General features: G+C 49.3%; 1 protein-coding gene across 1 annotated transcript in view; it reads right to left on the bottom strand.

Moving 5' to 3' along the window:
* Positions 1–20319, bottom strand: part of NFATC2 (nuclear factor of activated T cells 2) — a 148225-nt gene that overhangs the window by 62898 nt on the left and 65008 nt on the right. The window contains 2 exon segments of the mRNA XM_006097963.3: positions 7651–7823; positions 8758–8960. Of these exon segments, the coding sequence (XP_006098025.1) occupies positions 7651–7823; positions 8758–8960 (376 nt within the window).

Below are 20319 nucleotides of genomic sequence, written 5' to 3'. Positions count from 1 at the left end.
CACATATACGTTTTGGTTTATGTTATAAAACACGCACGGGGGGTGGGGGGGGGCATCTTAGGGGCGTGGGTAAAGGCATGGATGCTGCCGTGTAACTGGCCAAGTTCAAAGCCCAGCTCGATGACATCTTAGCTTTGGGACCTTGGACAAGTCACTTAATCTGTGCCTGGTTTTGTGTTTTTTGGGGGTTTTTTTTTCCATCTATAAAATGGGAAAAGTCATGGTTCCACCTCAGAGGGCCGTTTGCAGATTAAATGAGCTAATGCATAGGAAGCACGTGGCACCGTGTCAGGCTCGGTGACTGTTATGTTTATTTTTATTGCTAGCCTTCAGAAGGTCACAAAGCACGAATTATTCCCATTTGGGAGCTGAGTTTCCCAGAGGAAAAGGGACATGTCTGAGGCCTCACAGCCAAGTCAGGCCGACGGGCGGGATCTGGACCCAGATGGTGGGATTCCACCACCTCAAGGGGCCCCTTTGTAGCAAAATGGACAAGGACCCAGTGGGAAAGCGGCCGGCCGGCCCAGCCAGGCAAGCAGGTCCTCCCGCCGTCTCCTGCTGGCTCAGCACTCAGCACTCCTGGCCAAGGCGCTCAGCTGCTGTAAACCTGTCTTGTCTCCTCATCAGGCCCCTGTCCTTGGCTGTGAGCCTGGCCCTGCTGAGCCTGGCCTGGCCCAGGACACGGTGCTGACTCAGGCCTCGCCTGGGAGGGGCCGTGAGCAGGGCCAGCAGACCAGCCCCCGAGGCCCTGAGGCCCCCGCCCTGGCCACTCCTGGGTCTTCCCTGTAAGTGGGAGGTTGGGACAGAGGAAGCCAATTCTCCCTGAGTGCGGGGTTCACCTCTGTGAGGGTGAACCATGGGACTGGGGTGCGGGGTGCGTAAATGGGGTGCACAGTGCACAAGACCATCGGATAGCTCTGGACTGTGTGGAACCTCAGCTTCCTCATGGAAAGTGGAGCAGTAAGCCCTAGCCGGTTTGGCTCAGTGGATAGAGCATCGGCCTGCGGACCAAACAGTCCCAGGTTCAATTCCAGCCAAGGGCACATACCTTGGTTGCAGGCTCCTCCCCCAGCCCGGGCCTTGGTCTGGGCTTCTGCAGGAGGCAACCAATCAATGTGTTTCTCTCACATTGATGCTTCTCTCTGTCTTTCCCTCTCTATTCCACTCTCCCTAAAAAAATAAAAGAAAAAATAAAAGAAAGTGGAGCAGTAACATCTCCCGCCAGACTGGCTGGTCATCTCCTCCAATCCACACAGCACAGGTCCCGAGCAGGAGCTATTACTTCTCTCTCCTGATCAGAGAATCGCTATCCCGTTTCAACGTGCTAACAGGCAGCCCCTTCAGAATAGCCCCACCAATCTCCACATAACAGCCCTTCCTGAGGGCCCCACGAATCCCCATCTGACTGGGAACCCGGAGCTCTCTGCCCCGTCTGGCCAGGTGAGTGACCATAGCACATCGCCTAACCCAGTGGTCGGCAGACTGCGGCCCCTTGAGTGTGGCTCTTCCACAAAATACCAAATGCGGGTGCGCACATACAGTGCGATTGAAACTTCGTGGCCACACTCAAGGGGCCAAAGAGCCGCATGTGGCTCGCGAGCCGCAGTTTGCCGACCACTGGCCTACCCTTCTGAAGCTTCACCTGCTGGAATGTGAGCTCCAAGAAGGCAGCATTCTGTGCCCCAAACACGGGCGCAAATCGGTGCGCAATTAAAATTTCTGAATGAATGGGTGAGTCTTCTGAGACTATGGTGAGGATGAAACAAGTTAACAAGAAATAGGGAAGCACACCTAAGGTCTTCCATAAAATGTGGTTCTGCCCTCCCTGCCCCTGCACAGCTAGCTCAGGAAAGGGCCATAACCATATGGCCAGGTAACCATACGAATTGGCAGAAACGCCACCTCAATCCTGGGCTCCTGGCCCCAAACCCAACTTCCCTGCAATCGCCTGCAGCTGACCCACTACACAGGTCAGATAACCATCTGGATTCCTTCTCAGCAGCAGGGCATGCTGCTAGCTGCCAGCACGATTGTTTCACCTGAAACAATCAGCGTTTGTTAAACTCCCACACCTGCCTCCTGCTGCCTGCCCTGGTCTCTCAACAGTGACAAAGTGGCAGCCAGAGATGTGTAAAGTCTGCTTTGCAAAGCTACGGGAGGGCTGCAAGCAGGAAAGTCTGAGACACGCCACAAGAGAGGTTATCCTATTGGGATGAGATAGGTACTGTTACTATTCCCATTTCATAGATGAGGAAACTGAGGCTCAGAGTGCTCAGTAACTTCCCCAGGACTAAACAGCCATTAAGTGGCAGAGGCAGGATTTGAACCCAAGCTCACACTATCAACCACCACCCTAAACAATGGACCTCGCCCCTACCTCACACCATATGCAAAAATTTATCTGAGCCGAATCATACCCCTAAACCTAAATGCCAGAATCAAAAAGCTTCTAGAAGAAAACAGAGAATACCTTTGCTACCTTCAGAGAGGCAGAGATTTCTTGGGGGTACACAAAAAGCACTAATCAAAAAAGAAAAGAAAATGACATATCAGACTTCATCAAAATAAAATATTGATGCTCCTAATAAGACACAATTAAGAAAAGTAATAGTAATAGACAAGCCACAGACAGGGGGAAATGTTTATAATACATAGATCTGACAAAGGACTCTATCCAGAACACACACACAAGAAACAAACCCAAAAACAGAAAATGGGCAAAAGCTCTCGACAGTCACCTTTCCGAAGAAGACATACAGGCAGCCAACAAGTGCACGGATTGGGCCTCAGAATCATTAGTCATTAGGGAAATTCAAATTATGCAAATTACGCCTTATGCACAAGGACATTCCATTTTACACTCACTAGAATGGCTGCAACTAAAAATACTATCAAAATCAAATATTAGTGAGGACGTGGAACTCACACACTCTTGTACAGAGTGAAAATACAAACACCGAACATACACTTTCCTCAGAGAAATGAAACCATTTGTCCACAAAAGGCCTTGAACCAGCCTGTTCATAGCAGCTTTATCTGTCGTACTCAAACCCCAGAAACAACCCAAACGTCTATCAAGGGTGAGTAAACAATTGTTACATTCATACAATCCAGTACTGTTCACGCAGTCACAGCGACGGATCACAAAGGCATCGGGCTGAGCACAGACGGCCGCACACAAAGAGCGCACACTGCATAATCCCATTATATGAAGTTCTAGAACAGGGAGAGCTGATCTATGCTGATGGCAATCAGAGCCGCAGGGGACTAGGGGGGGCGGGGCTGGGGGGCAGGGCTGGGGGTGGTACCAGGGAACGTTCAGGGGTAGGGGACATGCCGTCTGGCTTTGAGTGGTGTTTACACGGGGGCATACATTTGTCCAAAACCACTGAACTGAAGCCTTACAACCTGTGCAATTCATTGTCCCTTCATTATCCCACAGCAAAACGTACTTATGTGGATAGCTTCAAAGACCAAGGGAGAAATCCATTTTCTAGTCCACGCCCCAGACCTGCCCCCCATTCCCGCAAAATGCGGAGAGTGGATCCACGTGCTGGGCGGGGCTTGGTGGGAAATGGCTTTGGGTGTTTTCTGAAAAGCGATGAACACAGAGACCCCTTTGCAGAGACCCTCGGGGAGGTTCTCCGGAAGGATCTGCACTATGGCCGTCTCCGTTACAGCTCATCGCTGCCTCTCTCTCCTGCCGGGCAGCCCGGAGATGCTTGTTTTCATGCTTTCATTTTTTATTTTTTTATTTGACCAACATTCTAGAGACAGCTGCTATGTGCCAGGCCCTGGCTAACACCTGCTGGGCCTACCCCGTGAAACCAGAACAATCTTCCTCCTCAAGGGGCCGTCCATCCAGGGGCCTCAGAGAAGAAGGAGTTAATCAATTGATGGAAGGAGGGGGGGGGGTACAGAGGGGGGCGGGCAACAAGGTCAGTGGGTCTTAAACTTTGCCGCACCCCAGAATCCCCAGGGTCCCTCTGAAAGTCTCCATGCAGACCAACCAACTCAGGGGCTCTGCAGTAGAATTTAGGCATCACGTATATTTCTCAAAACTCCCCAGCTGATTCCAAGTTTGAGAACCAGTGTTCTGGGTGGAGGGGACAGAGTCATTGAAAGCCTGCAAGTCACAGAAGGATTCCAGTGGGTTGGGGAACTGAGGACCAGAGAGGAAAGTGAAGTCAAGGAATGTTGCAGAGGAGGTGTCGTGGGTGAAGAGCCCCCACCAAGACTTCCTGTCCACCTGGAACCTCAGAATGTGATCTCTTGTGAAGAGGGTCTTTGAAGATGTGAATAAGGTGAGGATGGACACTCAGACAAGAGGGAAGCAAGGGCTCAACCCCCACAGGGAACTTGGAGCTGGAGCTGAGGACACGGAGGAGCCCAGTGCGAGGAGGAGGACAGGCCCAGGGCTGTGATCTGTGGGTGGCTTGTTGCTGGGGAAGATGAGGGTGTGCCCCTCTGACCTCTCCCATGTTCTTGGAACTGTGGGAGGCACGGCTATCTGCCTGGAGTGGGAACGGGGGAAGGCGGCGTCGGAGCTTAGAAGACTGGAGCAGGTTCAAAATACTCTTCTGAGAACAAGGGAGGAACTAAAAGTGTCTCCTTGACAACACGGAAGATGTGGAAACAGAAGACTAGACAGATGAGGCGCCCGTCTGTGCAAAGGTGAGGCTTGACCTCTGACACGCTGGCCTGTAGGTACATCTAAGGACTTGGCACATCTGGCAAATAGGTCCACCTTCCAGGCAGTGGCCTCCAGTAGTTTGTTCAAGATTTTTTTTTCTACCAGAATCTGAGAATTTACCCTCGATCCCTCCAATGTTACATAAAAGGCACCTCCAAAGTAAATAACTTAGCCTCGTAAATAGGTCCCAGCCCACGGAGTGTTCTTCTTACCCACGCGCCCTCCCCAAGGGCTACACACAAAGTCAATCAATCAATAAATACTTCTTGCACACACTGTGCCAATACATGTGATGGATTAATTGTCAATAAATATTTATGGAATACCTCCTGAAGGTTCACACGGTAAGTCAATTAGTCCATAAGTATTTATAAAACTACCAGGGATTGGTCTAGGATTTTAGAACAAAGAAGGAAATAAAAATATCAAAAAATTCTGGGTGGTGAGAGGGATAGTGGCCAATTGGTCGCTCAACTTGGCGTTGCACGATAGAGTGCTGTCATAGCAACTAAAAGAAGAAGGTATGTCATAGAGGAGGAAGCGGGAGACTCTGGATTTGCTCCCTATGAATAAAAATGAGTGAATCACTTTACCAAGAAAGTCTGTTTCCTTATCTCTCAAAGCAAGGTCATTGAATCAGCCAAATGCTTTCTTAAAAGAAAAACAACCGACATTCACGGTGCAAACGGCTTCACCATGCCCGGAAGATCTCGCGGGAGGTGCTTGTGGTTGGGTGATGATCGGGAAAGTCTCAGATCAGCAGGAGATAAGTTGACTGGAGGGACCCTGCGTGTGGCCCTCCCTGAGGCGTCCTGTTTCCCACCTTGCTACTAACCACAGCCCCATCCAGGTCAGTGAGTCACTTGCCAGAAAGGGGAGTCCTTATCTTCTCAAAACCCCCCAGATCACAGAGGAAGAGCCTGAGTTTCCTTCCCAAAACATCTTCGGATGTTCAAAAGCGGGGCTGGGGAGGGGGGGCGGGGGGCGGGCAGCCACCATGACTAGCTACAGGGGTTGGGGTTGCTGGGTAAAGAAGGGGAATTCCAATGTTTCTGAGATATGTTTTTCAACACTTGTCTTCCCTTGTGGCCTCCTGTTGGGTCTCTCTACTAGCATCAGAGCACAGACTCACCACCACATTCGGCCCGTTCCTCATCTTGACCTCCCCAGGCTGGAAGAAATCGGAGGGCTCTTTCATCTCTTTCCAAAGACCAACCAAGACCAAGGGCTGGCTTCTCTCTCGCAGAGGGCCCAGCTTCTCTCCTTGCTGGCTTCTCCTCCTAAGGGCTAGTCTTCCTCAGCCCTTTCTGCATAAAATATTCATGCTTGCCCTTTATTCATTAGTGTCTGATTAAGACTACCTATGATTAATCAAAGCCCCTCGCCGTAGGTTTTATCTGATCCATAAAGTATTTTGAATTTGTTGCTGCTTTTTAAAAATCAGGAGACTTTGATTTATCTTAAGACGTGGCCACACTGCGTCACAGTCCCACATGGACATTCTGGCCGGAGTCGAGTGACAGCAGTCTATTTAGATGGGAAGCGTCATTCTGGTCCCTGGTCCCCACCCCTCCCGGTTGTTGCCCACCCAACACACTTGACTCATTTCCATCACTCCCCTGGCTTCTGTAGAAAACCGATTTTTTGACCCCCAGATATGGTAAAATGCCCAAGAAAAAGTCCTGAAACGTAACTGAATATAGAACATGATTACAACAACATAAAAAATATTCTTAGAAGAGGCTAAAAAAAAATAATATAAACGGCCTTTGTTTCTGAAAAAATGGTTACTTTGTTTGTTCTTTATGCTTTTAAAGATGATTTCTGAACTCTCAACAACTGAACAAACAATAAGCTTTGTCCCATCTAATTGCAAAACCAACAACAAAACTGGCAGGAAGTGCCTAAGAATGAGCTCAAAGTAGCCGCCTCTTTCAAAGCCTGGTAGAAACGAGCCAGGGTTCTGCCCGGAGCCCTTCCCCGTGGCAGAGCTCGGCCGCGGCACACTGGACTCTGACCGCCTCCTGCCTCTTTGCTTGGGCATCTTTACAGCCACCGGAATGTCAGCTCGTTGAGGACAGAGAAAACCTCTTGCTCATTTGCAGGACGCCAGCACCACACCGGACATCAGTGGATTCTCAGTAAACGCACAGGGATGGGCTGAGGGTGATGGGGCAGCATGGCTCCTGGGTGCCAAAGCTCCCGTTCAATCGCCACCCTGCCACTTCGGGGTTGTGTTGTCCTACCCCCATCTCTCCCTCCTCTTCTGTGAAATGTGCACGGTGACACCAGCCATCACCAAGGACGGCTGTCAGTATTCAACAAGCTCAACAGGCAAGAGCCACTGTCATATCATCGTTATTCTTATTGAAAGAAAAAACAGAGGAAAAGAAAGAGGACACGGTGTACGGTGAACTCACTCCAACGCCTTCTAACCGTTTTGAAAACCAGAACATTTATACATCTCCAATCTTCTAAACAAAGCTGTGGGCGACTCATTAGCCGTATTATTTTTTAATTGAAATGAATAAAACTAAAAAAAAAAAAGACCGTACCCTTTTATGTAATGATGTTTACTTTGAATTTATATTAGTTCACACAAACACTCCATCCATGCTTTTGTTCCAGCCCTCCGGTCCAGTTTAAGAACCCATTGTGGCCCTCGAGTCAAAAAGTTTGCCCACCCCTGTTCTAAACAAAGCTGTGGGCTACTCATTAGCCGTATTATTTTTTAATTTCCTGTGAGGCCGCAAACCCTCCACAAGTAAATCGAAACAGAGAGAAGCCCTTAAATGTGCTCTGGCTCTGGCCACTTTGGTCATCTGGGGCCCACTCTTGGGTCCTGTGACCTTTGCCAGGTACCTGGCCCAGGGTGCCTTGCGGTGGGGCGGGGGCGGGGGAGGGGGTGTCACATACAGTCCACTCCAAAAACCGACCCTGCCCAGAGCCCCACTTACAGCACTCGATGGGGTTCGACGCGGTCTGCAGGGAGACGATCCTCCCACTGGCCTCGGGAATGTGCACCCGGAACACCAGCCTCACCCGCGTGTTCTTCCTGCCGATGTCCGTCTCGCCTTTGCGCAGCTCAATGTCAGCGTTCCTCAGCTTCAGGATGCCCGCACAGTCGATGCTGCCGGGGGACGAAAACCCCATTTACAGCCAGCCATCTCAGCGAGCGGGAAAGATCACCCACAAAGCCACCTTCGCCAGGTAAGCCCAGTAACCCCACAGCCAGACACGGGGAGGAACTGCAACGCACTGATACACATTTCAGCCAGGGATTTATACCGAGAAGGGAGTAAAACACTTATAAAGCAATTAGAGACACTCCCCGGGGAAATGACTTCTCTAGTGAGATTGTTTCATGCCAACTTTTCGACTCTCAAAAGCATCTGAAAAACTCAAACACGCCACTGGCGAAACTGCTTCTGGAAGATCCAATAGAGAACAGCGGTGTATCAACGTGAACACCTTGAATTTGATAAATGCGCCGTGGCCACAGAAGAATGCATTCTTGTTCTAAGGATACGGATGCGGAAGTGTTTAAAAAGTCAAAAGGCATGATTTCTGTAACTAACTTCGGGGAAAAATGAGAGTGATCAAGCAAATACGAAAACGGTTAACAACTGGCAAATCTGAGTGAACAGTATGCTGGAGAGAGTTCTTTGTTTCTTGCAGTTTTCCTGTACGTTTGAGATTTATTTCTAATAAAAAGATTTTTCAACTCCAATACATGGACGCAATGGTCCCCAAATTTTAGCCACATGCAAATGACCTGGTGAGTTTTGACCTATCATGACTTAATAATTTTCTTTAGGTCAAATAGAATTTTTAATGTCAATGAATTTAGTCTCATCCCAACCAACATAAACCAAAGATGCTTAAGTAATACACATGAAAAATATCTAGGTAACGCACTTTTAAAATGGAAACTTTAAAACAGTCATCTCTCTGGGTCCATCACAGACTGGGAACCACCATCCCGGCTGCTCCATCAACTCCAGGGCGTCCCCTCTCCCAAACCCCTGCCACTCGGACCCACCACCCTCAGCCCCAGCCCTTACGTCGCCCTCATGTTGTTTTTTGGCTCCAGCGGGATCTCCAGGACTTTGGTGTTGCCGACAATCTTCTCGTAGCTGGTGGTGGTGACGGTTTTTCCCGTGATCCGGTGCACCTGGTAGAAGGCGTGGGGCTTAAGGATCCGCTCGTCAGCCGTCCCGATGAAGATCTGAAGCCCCAGCGGCTTGTTTTCCATGTAGCCGTGCAGCTGGGGGAGAGAACACAGAATCAGGTTATGGCAGCTCCATTGATGTGCAGGGTGCAGAGCCTGGGGTCCAACAAACAAAAGGATCCAAGAAACTCCTGGGCCATAGAGAGAGCATAGGATCACTGTCTCGTCTCGAGGAATGGAGATCTGGAAGCAACCTTGAGTCCAGCCAGAGGGGACTGCGTCAATAAACTACACTTATTAAGAAACAGCCAAAAAGTATGCTTCAGTGGCAGACGGGGACTGGGAGCGGGAGTGTGGCATGGCAGTGAGGATAGAAATAATCAGAGGAGACACGCCTCTTGACAACGGTTGTCTGGGAAGAAGGAACTTTCACTTTTTAATGTCTGATTGCAATCAACAAGTTTGATTTTGTAATAAATAAATAAATAAAAAGAATGAGCAGGGCAAAAGTACCATCATCTAAGACCAAAGAAAATGAAAGACTGGAAGAAAATATGTACCACATAGGACAGACAAAGGACTAGGACACAGATTATATCTAGAATGCCTACAGGTGAGTAAGTCAAGGATGAGATTCCCAGGTGTCCTATTGAACGCCAAGTCCTACCCCAAGTCTCTCCCTATCTCCTTCTGCTTCTCTTCGTCCCATCTAACAAAGGATACATTTCCTCAGTTCCTTTCGCTTAGAGCTGCAGTTCTCAACCTGTGGGTCGCGACCCCTTTGGCGGTCGAACGACCCTTTCACAGGGGTCGCCTAAGACCATCCTGCATATCAGATATTTACATTACGATTCATAACAGTAGCGACATTACAGTTATGAAGTAGCAAGGAAAATAATTTTATGGTTGGGTCACAACATGAGGAACTGTATTTAAAGGGCCAGAAGGTTGAGAACCACTGGCTTAGAGGAATTTCCTCAATTCCTTTCCTCCACACCTTGACTACCACCTCTTTGAGGGCAGGAATGTCTGTTTTTGCAACTTGCCACAAAATCCCTAGCATCTAAAATAATGCTGGGCATATGGTGTACATCCTAGTGTATATTTGCTGAATCCTATCTAATAAAGAGGGAATATGCAAATTGACCATCACACAGTCACAAAGATGGCGGCGCCCAGACCCCTCAGCCCTGCCAGAGTCCCCAGTCCTTTCAGCCCCACTGGGGGGGAGAAGGGGGTGGCAGGCACACGGTGCAGCCGTATCCACCCTCAGCCCCCCAGTCACCCAGGGCCGGCTCGAGGCGCAGGCAAGCCTCAGATGGAGGCTGCCCAGCAGCCCAGGGCCAGCCGAGGCTTGTGCTGCCAGCAGTGGCAGCAGCAGAGGTGTGATGGGGTGTTGCCTTCCCCTGATCGCCGGGTCACCTCCCGCCCCTGAGGGCTCCCGGACTCTGAGAGGGGGCAGGCCGGCTGAGGGACTCCCCCCTCCAGTGCATAAATTTTCCTGCACTAGGCCTCTAGTGAATTAATAAAACTATCCAACAGAAAAAATGAGCAAGAGATTTGAACAGGCAATTCATAGAAAAACAAATAGCATAGTAAAGATGTTCAATTTGACTTACAAATGGGAAAATGCAAATTAAACAACCATGAGATCCATTTTTCACCTGTTAGGTTGGCACACATGTAAATATTTGATCATATCAGGCATTTTGCAGCCTATGGAGACACAGGCACTGTCATGCAGCTGATAGGATATAAACTGGTATAACCATGTTAACGAGTATTAGAGTAACAACTGCTAAAATTAAAAATACATATTCCCTATGACCCAGTAATTTCATCTCTCAATATTTCTAGAAGAAATATTGTGCATGCAGGAGATAGGCACAAACATGTTTACTATAAAAATAAGGAACAATAAACAATTAGTCATATAATAGGCTTATGAGCACTATGACACCACCAGGCTATGAAAGACTGCAGCAATTAAAAATATATATAAGGTCGCGATCTCTGGACGGATCCAGAAAGATCTAAGACATACTGTTGAAAGAGAAAAGCAATTTGTAGAAAAATATGGATAGTGTGATAAAACTTATTCTAAACATGCTGAATGTTTTCAATCCACCCATTTATATACACGTACATGGACTAGGAAAAGATGTAGAAGGATGAACTCCAAACTGACCACACCGCGATCAGTTCTAAGGATGGAGGGGGAGACCAAGATTGAGAAGGTGGTCAGAGGAATTTAAAATTTATTCACAATGTTATAGGAAGAATGCATTTCTGGAAACCTGTGAAAATTAACATGAAGATGGGTTCCTGTCTTCCACTCCCGAGCTGAGAAACGCCGGGCAAATCATTTAATCCTCTGTGCCTCTCTCTGCAAATTGAGGGGAACTATGACGAGTGACCACTCACTGAGATCCCGCCCTTCCATAACGTGCTACAAAATTTCAGCAGGATCTCCAGTCAGCTGCCAAAAACAGAGGTCCAGTGGATAATCACATGCAGTCTAGCATTGTGCTGTCCAATACAAACCTTAAGCAAAATTGAAAGTTTGGTTTCTCAGCTGCACATGTCAATTGGTGTATAGCCACAAGTGGCCAGTGGCCACGGAATGGACAGCTCAGATGGAGAACATTTCCGCCATCGAGAAAAGTTCTATCGGACAACGCCAGCCTAGAAAGATGGAATTCTCCCGTCCCCGTCTAAAAACTATACAGAGACAGGGGTTGGAAGTGGAGCAGAGCCAGATGGCAACCTTTTTCGTACTCTGCTAGGCCGACGCCCATGGCATTTACATATGTGTCTGATCCACACCCAAGAGGCACCGCAGGGCAAAGACTGAAACCCAGGGCAGAGCCTCTTATCTTTTTTCCCCCCACACACATGGAAGAACAGGGCGCTGTTGTCAGTGACAAAAATCAAAGGAAGAAGGGCAGCGTTGAGAAGAGATTTTGCTTTTGCTTTGCATTTGGAGCCAAGAGAAATATATTTCCTCATCCTGCCTCCTGGATTTAGAAGGAAGTGGTAAACACAGCCTCCCGTATGGAGAAGAAAGTAGGTAGACGGACTGTATGCCCTAAGGTTCCTTCCTCCTCCCATGACAGAAGAGCAGAAATTGCAGGCGGAGTGTATTCATGGTAAACACCCAGGGAACACCTGCAGATAAAATCTGTCACGTCCCCACGGCCCCACCTGGATCCAGGTACCTCTGTTTCCTCCCCCTGCTGGTACATGTAGTCCAAGCCACCATTGCCTCTCCCAGGAATGACCATCACTACCCTCTAACTGGCCTCTTGCTGGTCTTTTACAGATGAGCCCAGTGATCTTTTAGAAGTGCAAATTGGACTAAGGTACTCTCCAGCTTACAACCCTCCAAAGACTTCCTGTGGCCTTAGGATAAAATTGAAATTTGGTGCCGTGGTCTGTGAGGCTTCCAACAGCCCAGCCTCTGCCTTCTTCTCCCTCCATCCTGTTAGGTTCCTGCCAACACCAGCCATCCGTCTGTTCCCTGAGCACATCAAGCTCTTTCTGACCTCAGGGCCTTTGCCCAGCCTTCTTCTCTGCTTGGAATTCTCTCCCACCAATACATTTCGTTCTCAGATCTTCAGGTCTTTCCAGGATATTATTTACATACATCCAGCGCCGGAGCCAGCTCTTTCAGCCTTGCAAGAAACAATTGTTAAATTTCTAGGAATTTTAAGAGCCAGTAGATATCACTTTGGTAGTTTGAAATTAGCCACGGTGGGAATATTTACACCACCAAAATGGGCAAGTGCTAAAAACTGGGCTCATTTTTATATCCTCAAGAATTGGTCTTAAGCATTCACTAGCACACTGCTGGAATAGTTGCTTCATTACCACCTGAAATTTTCTCCTTAGTTGTTTATTTACTTAGTATCTCTCTCTCCCACCTGAGCATGAGGCCCATGGTAGTAGGAACCATGTTTATGTTGGCAGTGTGATCAATATCCATGTTGAATGAATGATCACCATAGCAACAATGCAGCAGCTGAGTGTGCACTTCCCTCAGGCCAGGCACTGCACTCAATGTTACACCAGGTTCCCAACAACTCTAGGTAGGGCGGGCCCATTTCATAGGGGGGGGAACTGAGACTTGCAAAGGTCGGGCAACTTGTCCCAGCCAATACTGTTAGTAGAAGGGAGAGGCAGGATGTGAACGCCGGGCCATCAGGCACTAAGTCCCCCACCTTATCCCACACCCTCTCCACGTCCCCGCATCTGTTCTATGTCCCCGCTCTCTGATCTATGACTGCATGCCAGAAAGTGCAGATTGGGTCCTCATAGAAAACACAAGAAGTACTAAATGATAAGATCAAGAATGTTCTTCCTGCTGACGAGAGAGAGAGAGAGAGAGAGAGAGAGAGAGAGAGAGAGAGAGAGAGAGAGAGAGATATGAAGGGAGGAAAAGAAACAGACGTCAGCAACCAAAACAAGTAAATAGGGTTGCGGCTTGAGGGAGAAACCCTCTCCTTGAAGAAGCACCTCTCTGGAAGGAACCCCATTCGCTGCTGGTGGGGTGCCGACTGGGACAGCCGCCGTGGAAAACAGTCTGGAGGTTCTTCAAAAATGAAGAACAGACTTACCCTATGACCCAGCAATCCCTCTCCTGGGTATCTACCCGAAAACATGTATTTGTAAAGACATATGCACCCCTATGTTCATTGCAGCATTATTCACGGTGGCCAAGACATGGAAACCACCAAAGTGTCCACGATACAGGACTGGATGAAGAAGATGTGGTACAAACTTACAATGAAATACTACTCAGCCACAAGAAAAGATGAAATACTGCCATTTGCGAATATTATGCTAAGCGAAAGAAGTCAGGAAAAGCAAAGAACCATATAATTTCACTCATATGTGGGATACAAAACTGAAACTCATAGACACAGATAACAGTATGGTGGTTCCCAGAGGGAAAGGGGTGGGGGTGGGAGTAACTGGGGGCTTAAAATATGGCGATGGAAGATGGTTTGACTATGGGTGGTGAGCACACAATGCAATATGCAGATCTTGTATCACAGAAATATACACTTGAAACCTATATGATCCTATTAACCAATGTCACTCCAATAAATTTAATAAAGATAGATAGATAAATGATAGATAGATGATAGATAGATAGATAGATAGATAGATAGATAGATAGATAGATAGCCTCCCTGGGCCCAGGAGCAGCCCCTGGTTGAGCTGGACTAGCTGATACAATGTGAGTGATGGAACCGCCTCACCTTGGTGAGTGCCCCTCCCGGGACACCGAGGAGTGTGGGATAGAAGAAGAACGTATGTATATCTCCATCCTGGCTCTGCTTCTCAATCACTGTGTGTCCTCAGAGCAGCGACCCCACCCCTCTGAGTTCCTATTTACCCTCATAAAACAGGGACACCACTTCCCACACCCTCAGGCCCTTTCGAAGCCTAAATAAGACAACTTTTGAAGGTCCCCAAAGCATGACACCCAGTAGGTGCCCATGAACGAGGATTTTCCTGGTCATCAGAGGATGATGCAAATCAATACATGGAGGGGAGATTATAGAGCTGAATGGGGCGGCGAAGAATGAACGTGAAGGTCCCGCAGAGTGAAAAACCCGAAACATCCTCCCGCGTGCGAAACCCAGGCACTGACCCCCGTCAGCACCCTGGGCGTCCCACACTGCCCTGGATGCTGGGCGAAGGCCGGGCCGGTGGAGAGGCCGCCGTCCTGTGTGAAGAGAACACTTCCCTCCGCTCTCCACCTCCCTGGCCCCGGAACGTGTGAGAAGCTGCCCAGACTGACAGCTCAGTGTGCTCATTGTGGAAGGGCCTCCGGAGGTTTGCAAAAAGAGCACAGAGCTAATTACTTGTCTCTCCAAAGAACGGGGGATGTGGGTCTTACAAGCACCACTTAATGTCTTGGGATGGCGTGACCTGCCCTCCAGGGCCCGAACGCCCTGCTGCCCCCGCCTGAGGGAGACCTTGGTGCCAGGGCCTCTCTCCAGGCTTCTCGAGGGAGCGGCCAGAAGGTCGCCCTCCAGCCGCAGCAGGCGCTGCTGCAACCAGGAGCTCAAGAGCTCCACTTCCTGCGCCGCGGAGAAGAGAGGGAAAGTTCTCTGATTCTGGTAATTCCCCAGGCTGCTGACACGGTTCCAGGAAGTCATGTTTCTGGTGCAGATCATGAGGTGATTTAATCTGCACGGCAATGCTGGGGGGCCGGGGGGAAAGGGGTGAGCCCGCTCCTGGGGGAGAGAGCTGAGGCTCCGCGGGGTGAAGTGCCTGGCTCCGGACCTACAGCTCGAAAGCCATCAGGGGGACCAAGGGATGAGGGATGTTTCTTCCCCTGTGTCACAGCTGGCCCGGCTCAGAAAAAGGCCAGCTCTCCCGGGTCTGGGCTGCGGTCCACGCCCCAGCTCAGCAAGAGCATCCTGGGCCTCAGACCCGCAGTGTCACCGTGTCACAGAGAAAGCTCCTCAGACCCACCCCACCCCCGGCTTCAAGCTCTGCCCCCTCTTATCCTGAAGCACAGATAAAAGGGCATCAGCGTTTGTTGATTCTTGCTTTTCCTTTGTCTCGTTATAAAAGTTAACAAAGGTTCATTCATTACAGGGAAAATAGACAAAATTAGAAAGAAAAGACTCCCTCAAAATGTACAGTGTTTTGGTAGACGTCCTTCCAGATTTTCCTTCTGGGCATATGGAGAAACATATTTGGGATTCTATTTTACATACTGTTTCCACTTAACAATATAGTAGGACCATTTCCTCTTGCCATTAAGTCTTGTTTTATGAGACAATCTCAAAGGACAGCCTAGCAGTTCCCAGGGCTCAGACTAGCAGAAGGTGAGGGAGGTGCCCTTGGTGCATGCTTTAAGGAGGCACTGGCTCTCAGGGTCACGCGAATGCAAGGTGGGCACCTAAGAGTAAGTGCTGCCTTAAATTTTGCCCCCTCCTCCCTGTCCTACCCCCCCATCCCCACTGTGCCTCACCCAGGTCCCAGTCTGGGCATTTCCATCCCATGGGCCACAGTTCACATTGACCCCTGCAGTTGGACATTGAGGTTATTTCAACCTTCTCATCACACCGCAACTAGAACTCTTGTACATGGCGCTTCCCTGAAGACAATTTCTCTATCAGCTCTGCTCAGAGCCTTTTAAACACTCTCAGATGGACGGGGCTGCCACCACATCCAAAAATGTGGGATTGATTTTCAAAATGGCAACGGGTCAAAGAAACTGTTTTGAATCTTACTAAAATCAAACTTGAACAATGTTAAGTAGCATTTTTTTTGTTGAATTTGGAATATTAGGAAATTGGTATCATCCTCAAAGATCTCGCTCGGAAAGCAAAGGCCGTGGGCGTGTTTTATTGCCGCTCCCCCTGCCACATGGCACGGGGGCAGAGGATCTGTGCAGACGCACATGGGTCCCAGATTCGGCCTGTATTTTTAGATACGAAAGTCACAGAACATACCTGCCACCCCAACCCCATGCCCATCCCTCACACACATGTGCATGTGCGCGTACACACACACACACACACACACACACACACACGCACACACCCATCTAATGAGCACATGTTAATTGACTGCACTAAAAATTCTAATTCCTGATATGTCCTGCTGCCTCATCCCCATACTGGATCCATCTCAGAGTCCTGTCCATTCCATTGCCTAAGCCCACTCAAATCCACTCTTCTCCTCCATCACTTCTTCATATCATGAAAGTGGTAGAGTCCAAACTACCACCATTTCCTCCCGGAAGTTTCCCTGCATCCCCTCCAATCCTTACCCACTATTGTCCACCCTGCACCTGAATGACCCTTTATAAACTTCGGTCAGCTGTCAATCAATCACACTCAGCACTCATAGGCTCCAACGCCCTGCATGATCTGGCTCCGCCCCACATCACACCCCCAGCCCCTTTCCACATTCTTCCCTGTGTATGGTTTTGCAGGAACAACCCCCTCCCTCCACCTCCTCCCTCACCTTTGTCCTCGTTAATTCCTACTTATACTGAAGCAGCCGTAGCTCAAATATAATTTTGCCAGAAAATCTTTCCTTGCTTCCCAGATGAGGCAGGGCCTCCCAGGAATATGTCTTCTTTGTTGTGTTTATCATATTTGCAAGATATAATTAGTTACCCAATTAGTTGTTGCATGTCTGCCTTTCCATTCTCTTAAAGTTCTATGGATTTTCCAACTGCCCTTTACAAAAGAGGAAACTGAGGCTCAAAGATGTGAAGTTGCCCACCAAGCAAGCCGCAGAGCAGGGGTCTGAGCCGGGTCTGGGCTGGAGGAACGCTTCCTTCTGAGCTGGAGGAACACTTCCTTGCTCAGCTCTGGGACTGATGTAAACAAAAGACCGATCCTGGGTGCCACCCAGTGTGCACTCCCGTGGGCGTTGTAATTCCACTACAGTGAGTGGGTTATTTTATGGACACCCTGGCAGGTGTGTGGGAGAAACGAAGGACTAGGTTATTCAGTGTAGCACTCTTTTTGTTTGTTTGTTTATTTTAATCCTCACCCGAGGATATTTTTTCCACTGATTTTTAGAGAGAGTGGAAAGAGAGAAGGAAAGAGAGAGAGAAATATCGATGGAACAGAAACACATCAATTGATTGCTTCCTGCACACGCCCTGACCAGGTTCCTAGCTGGGGAGGAGCCTGCAACCGAGGTATGTGCCCTTGACCAGAATCGAACCTGGGACCCTTTGGTCTTCAGGCCAGACTCTATGCACTGAGCCAAACCAGCTAGGGCAGTGCAGCACTCTTTAAAATAGCAAAAGATTGGAAACAACCTAAAGGCCAATCAAAAGAGTACTGGTTACGTCTCTGATGGCACATAATGGAATATAAAGCTGTCATAAAAAGGAATGGATATGCCAGGGGCCAGTATGACATTTAATATGAATGGCACCCCCTGCAGTTGTGCAGTGAACAACCTGGGCAACCATATGGGGCACCCCAAGGAAGCCTTTTACACAATGACACAGCATAATCTCCACAACATAACGATGAGAACACATATATCTATTTGCGTTAAGGTGCGTGTGTGTGTGTGTGTGTGTGTGTGTGTGTGTGTGTGTGTCTAACCCAAAATAAAATCAGTAAATAGAAATCAGGCCCTACTTAAACATGCCCACTGGATTTTGATCATTCTCAGGGAGAGGCTCATCGTTTGTAGTTCCCTGGACTACGACAAAAATTACTTTCTGAATGTGTAGCATTAAAAAAAATAAAGCCAAAACATTCATTTGAGCTGACATCTCCGCGGAGTGGACCAGAAGTTGGGGGTGGAGAGTGGAGTGGGGAAAGTGAATCCTGGCATTTCTCTAAAGGCCACAAAAAAGAAAACTAAGACAACGAAGGTACGAATGCACGGCAATGTCCCATCCCACTCAGACCCACCCACAAGAACCCCAGGAGCGGAGTCCAAGGTGCAGGCCTTCCGTAAAGGAAAACGCAGGCCGAGGGCCACAGGCTCCCTTTGAGTTCAGGGTATGGTGCTTACTCCAAGAGAGGAGCAAGCCATGTACCGCAGCCGGCCGAGTAGCAAGTCTTGGTGCCTCCGTGTTCAGAATCGAACTGCTCTCCCCAGCCTTCTTACCACCAATATGGTCTGAGCGACCATCACCTCTTCCCTGACTGCGCAGTAGACGCCTCACTGGCCCATCGCCTGCCTGGTCTGGTACAGTAGCCTCCTTCCTGGTGTCCCCGCTCCCATCCTTGTCCACCTTACCCCTCCACAGTGTCCTCGGCACAGCAGCTAGAATGGTCTTTAAGAATGTCAGTTAGCCGAAACCGGTTTGGCTCAGTGGATAGAGCGTCAGCCTGCGGACTGAAAGGTCCCAGGCTCGATTCCGGTCAAGGGCATGTACCTGGGTTGTGGGCACATCCCCAGTAGGAGATGTGCAGGAGGCAGCTGATCGATGTTTCTCTCTCATCGGTGTTTCTGACTCTCTATCTCTCTCCCTTCCTCTCTGTAAAAAATCAATATATTAAAAAAATAAAATAAAAAAATAAAAATAAAAAAGAATGTCAGTTAGATCCTATTGCTCCCTCTGCTCGAAACCCCCCAACAGCATCTTACTCAGAAAGCCAATGTCCCATGTGATCTGGCCCCCTCTTCTCCACCTCCAGCCCACCCTCTCCCTCCTTCAGCTGCAGCCACTCTGGCCTGGTCCTCCACACACACCAGGCACGCTCCTGCCTCAGGGCCTCCATGCTTAGCGTTCCCTCTGCTTGGAATGTTCTTCCCCACATCCACATGGCTCATCCCTCCCTCCAGTCAAACCTCCCCTCAGATGACCCCTATCAGAGAGGCCAGCCCCAACTGTGACCCCAATGTGGCACTCCACACCCTTTCACTCTGTATCCGCCCACCCCGCTTTATGTCGTTGCATCAGCCATTAATCACCACATGACGCTGCAGGTATGTTCATTTGATTTGTACCTGCCTCTCCCCCCTAGAACAAGCGGTTCTCAACCTGTGGGTCGCGACCCCTTTGGTGGTCGAACGACCCTTTCACAGGGGTCGCCTAAGACCATCGGAAAACACATATATAATTACATATTGTTTTTGTGATGAATCACTATGCTTTAATTTATGTTCAATTTGTAACAATGAAATTGGGGGTCACCACAACATGAGGGACTGTATTAAAGGGTCACGGCATTAGGAAGGTTGAGAACCACTGCACTAGAACATCAGCAGCTTATCTGTCTTGTTCACGGAGGCACCTAGAGCGCCATGCAGATGCTCAATGTGTGGGCAACCCCGGGAAGGAGGAGAGCCAGCTGCGGGGTTGAGTGGCTGTCATTCCACCCTCCCCTCCCTGCCCCGTCACCAAGAGCGGTCACGCTGCCCACACCTGCTTCTCTCCAGCTCCAGTCATTCTCTTCCTGACCCACCGCGAGCACTGTGCCGTGCCCAGCGTGGGCAGGCCTCGGCCGGCTGCCCGACAACTGGTGCCTGGACGGCCCTATTCCAGAGGGGGCAGCCTCTGCAGGGAGTGATAACCAAGGAGCCCCCACGTCTGCTCTCTGACCCAAGCTGCGGTCCCGCTGGCCGGACCTGTCCTCGCCCGGCAGGAGCCCTCTGTGACCAGCAATTAACAGATGCTCCCCCGAGACAGGGCCGTGTTTTCAAATCGCATGGTGAGCCATGAAAAGAGAAGTAGACTTTTTGCACAGGCTCGAAAACAAAACCGGCCGGCCCCTCTCGGCATTCTAAATTAAGAATCAAGTCATTCTATATTTCTCACATCACTGGAAATTAAAACCAGGCATATCTACCCGCACAGCAAGCACGCTCACTGAAGAGACGCTCGATGGGCCTGAAAACACGCTAAATTTGTTTCCAATTTACCATGTCCACATTTGAAACCCCGAGGAAGCCAGGGGAGAGCGGTGTGGGGAGATCAGAGGCCGAGGCCCAATTAGCCTAA

This window comes from Myotis lucifugus, unplaced genomic scaffold (genome assembly GCF_000147115.1).
Source record: "Myotis lucifugus unplaced genomic scaffold, Myoluc2.0 scaffold_215, whole genome shotgun sequence".
Taxonomy (NCBI): Eukaryota; Metazoa; Chordata; class Mammalia; order Chiroptera; family Vespertilionidae; genus Myotis; species Myotis lucifugus.
This window is presented reverse-complemented; position numbering and strand designations above follow the sequence as displayed.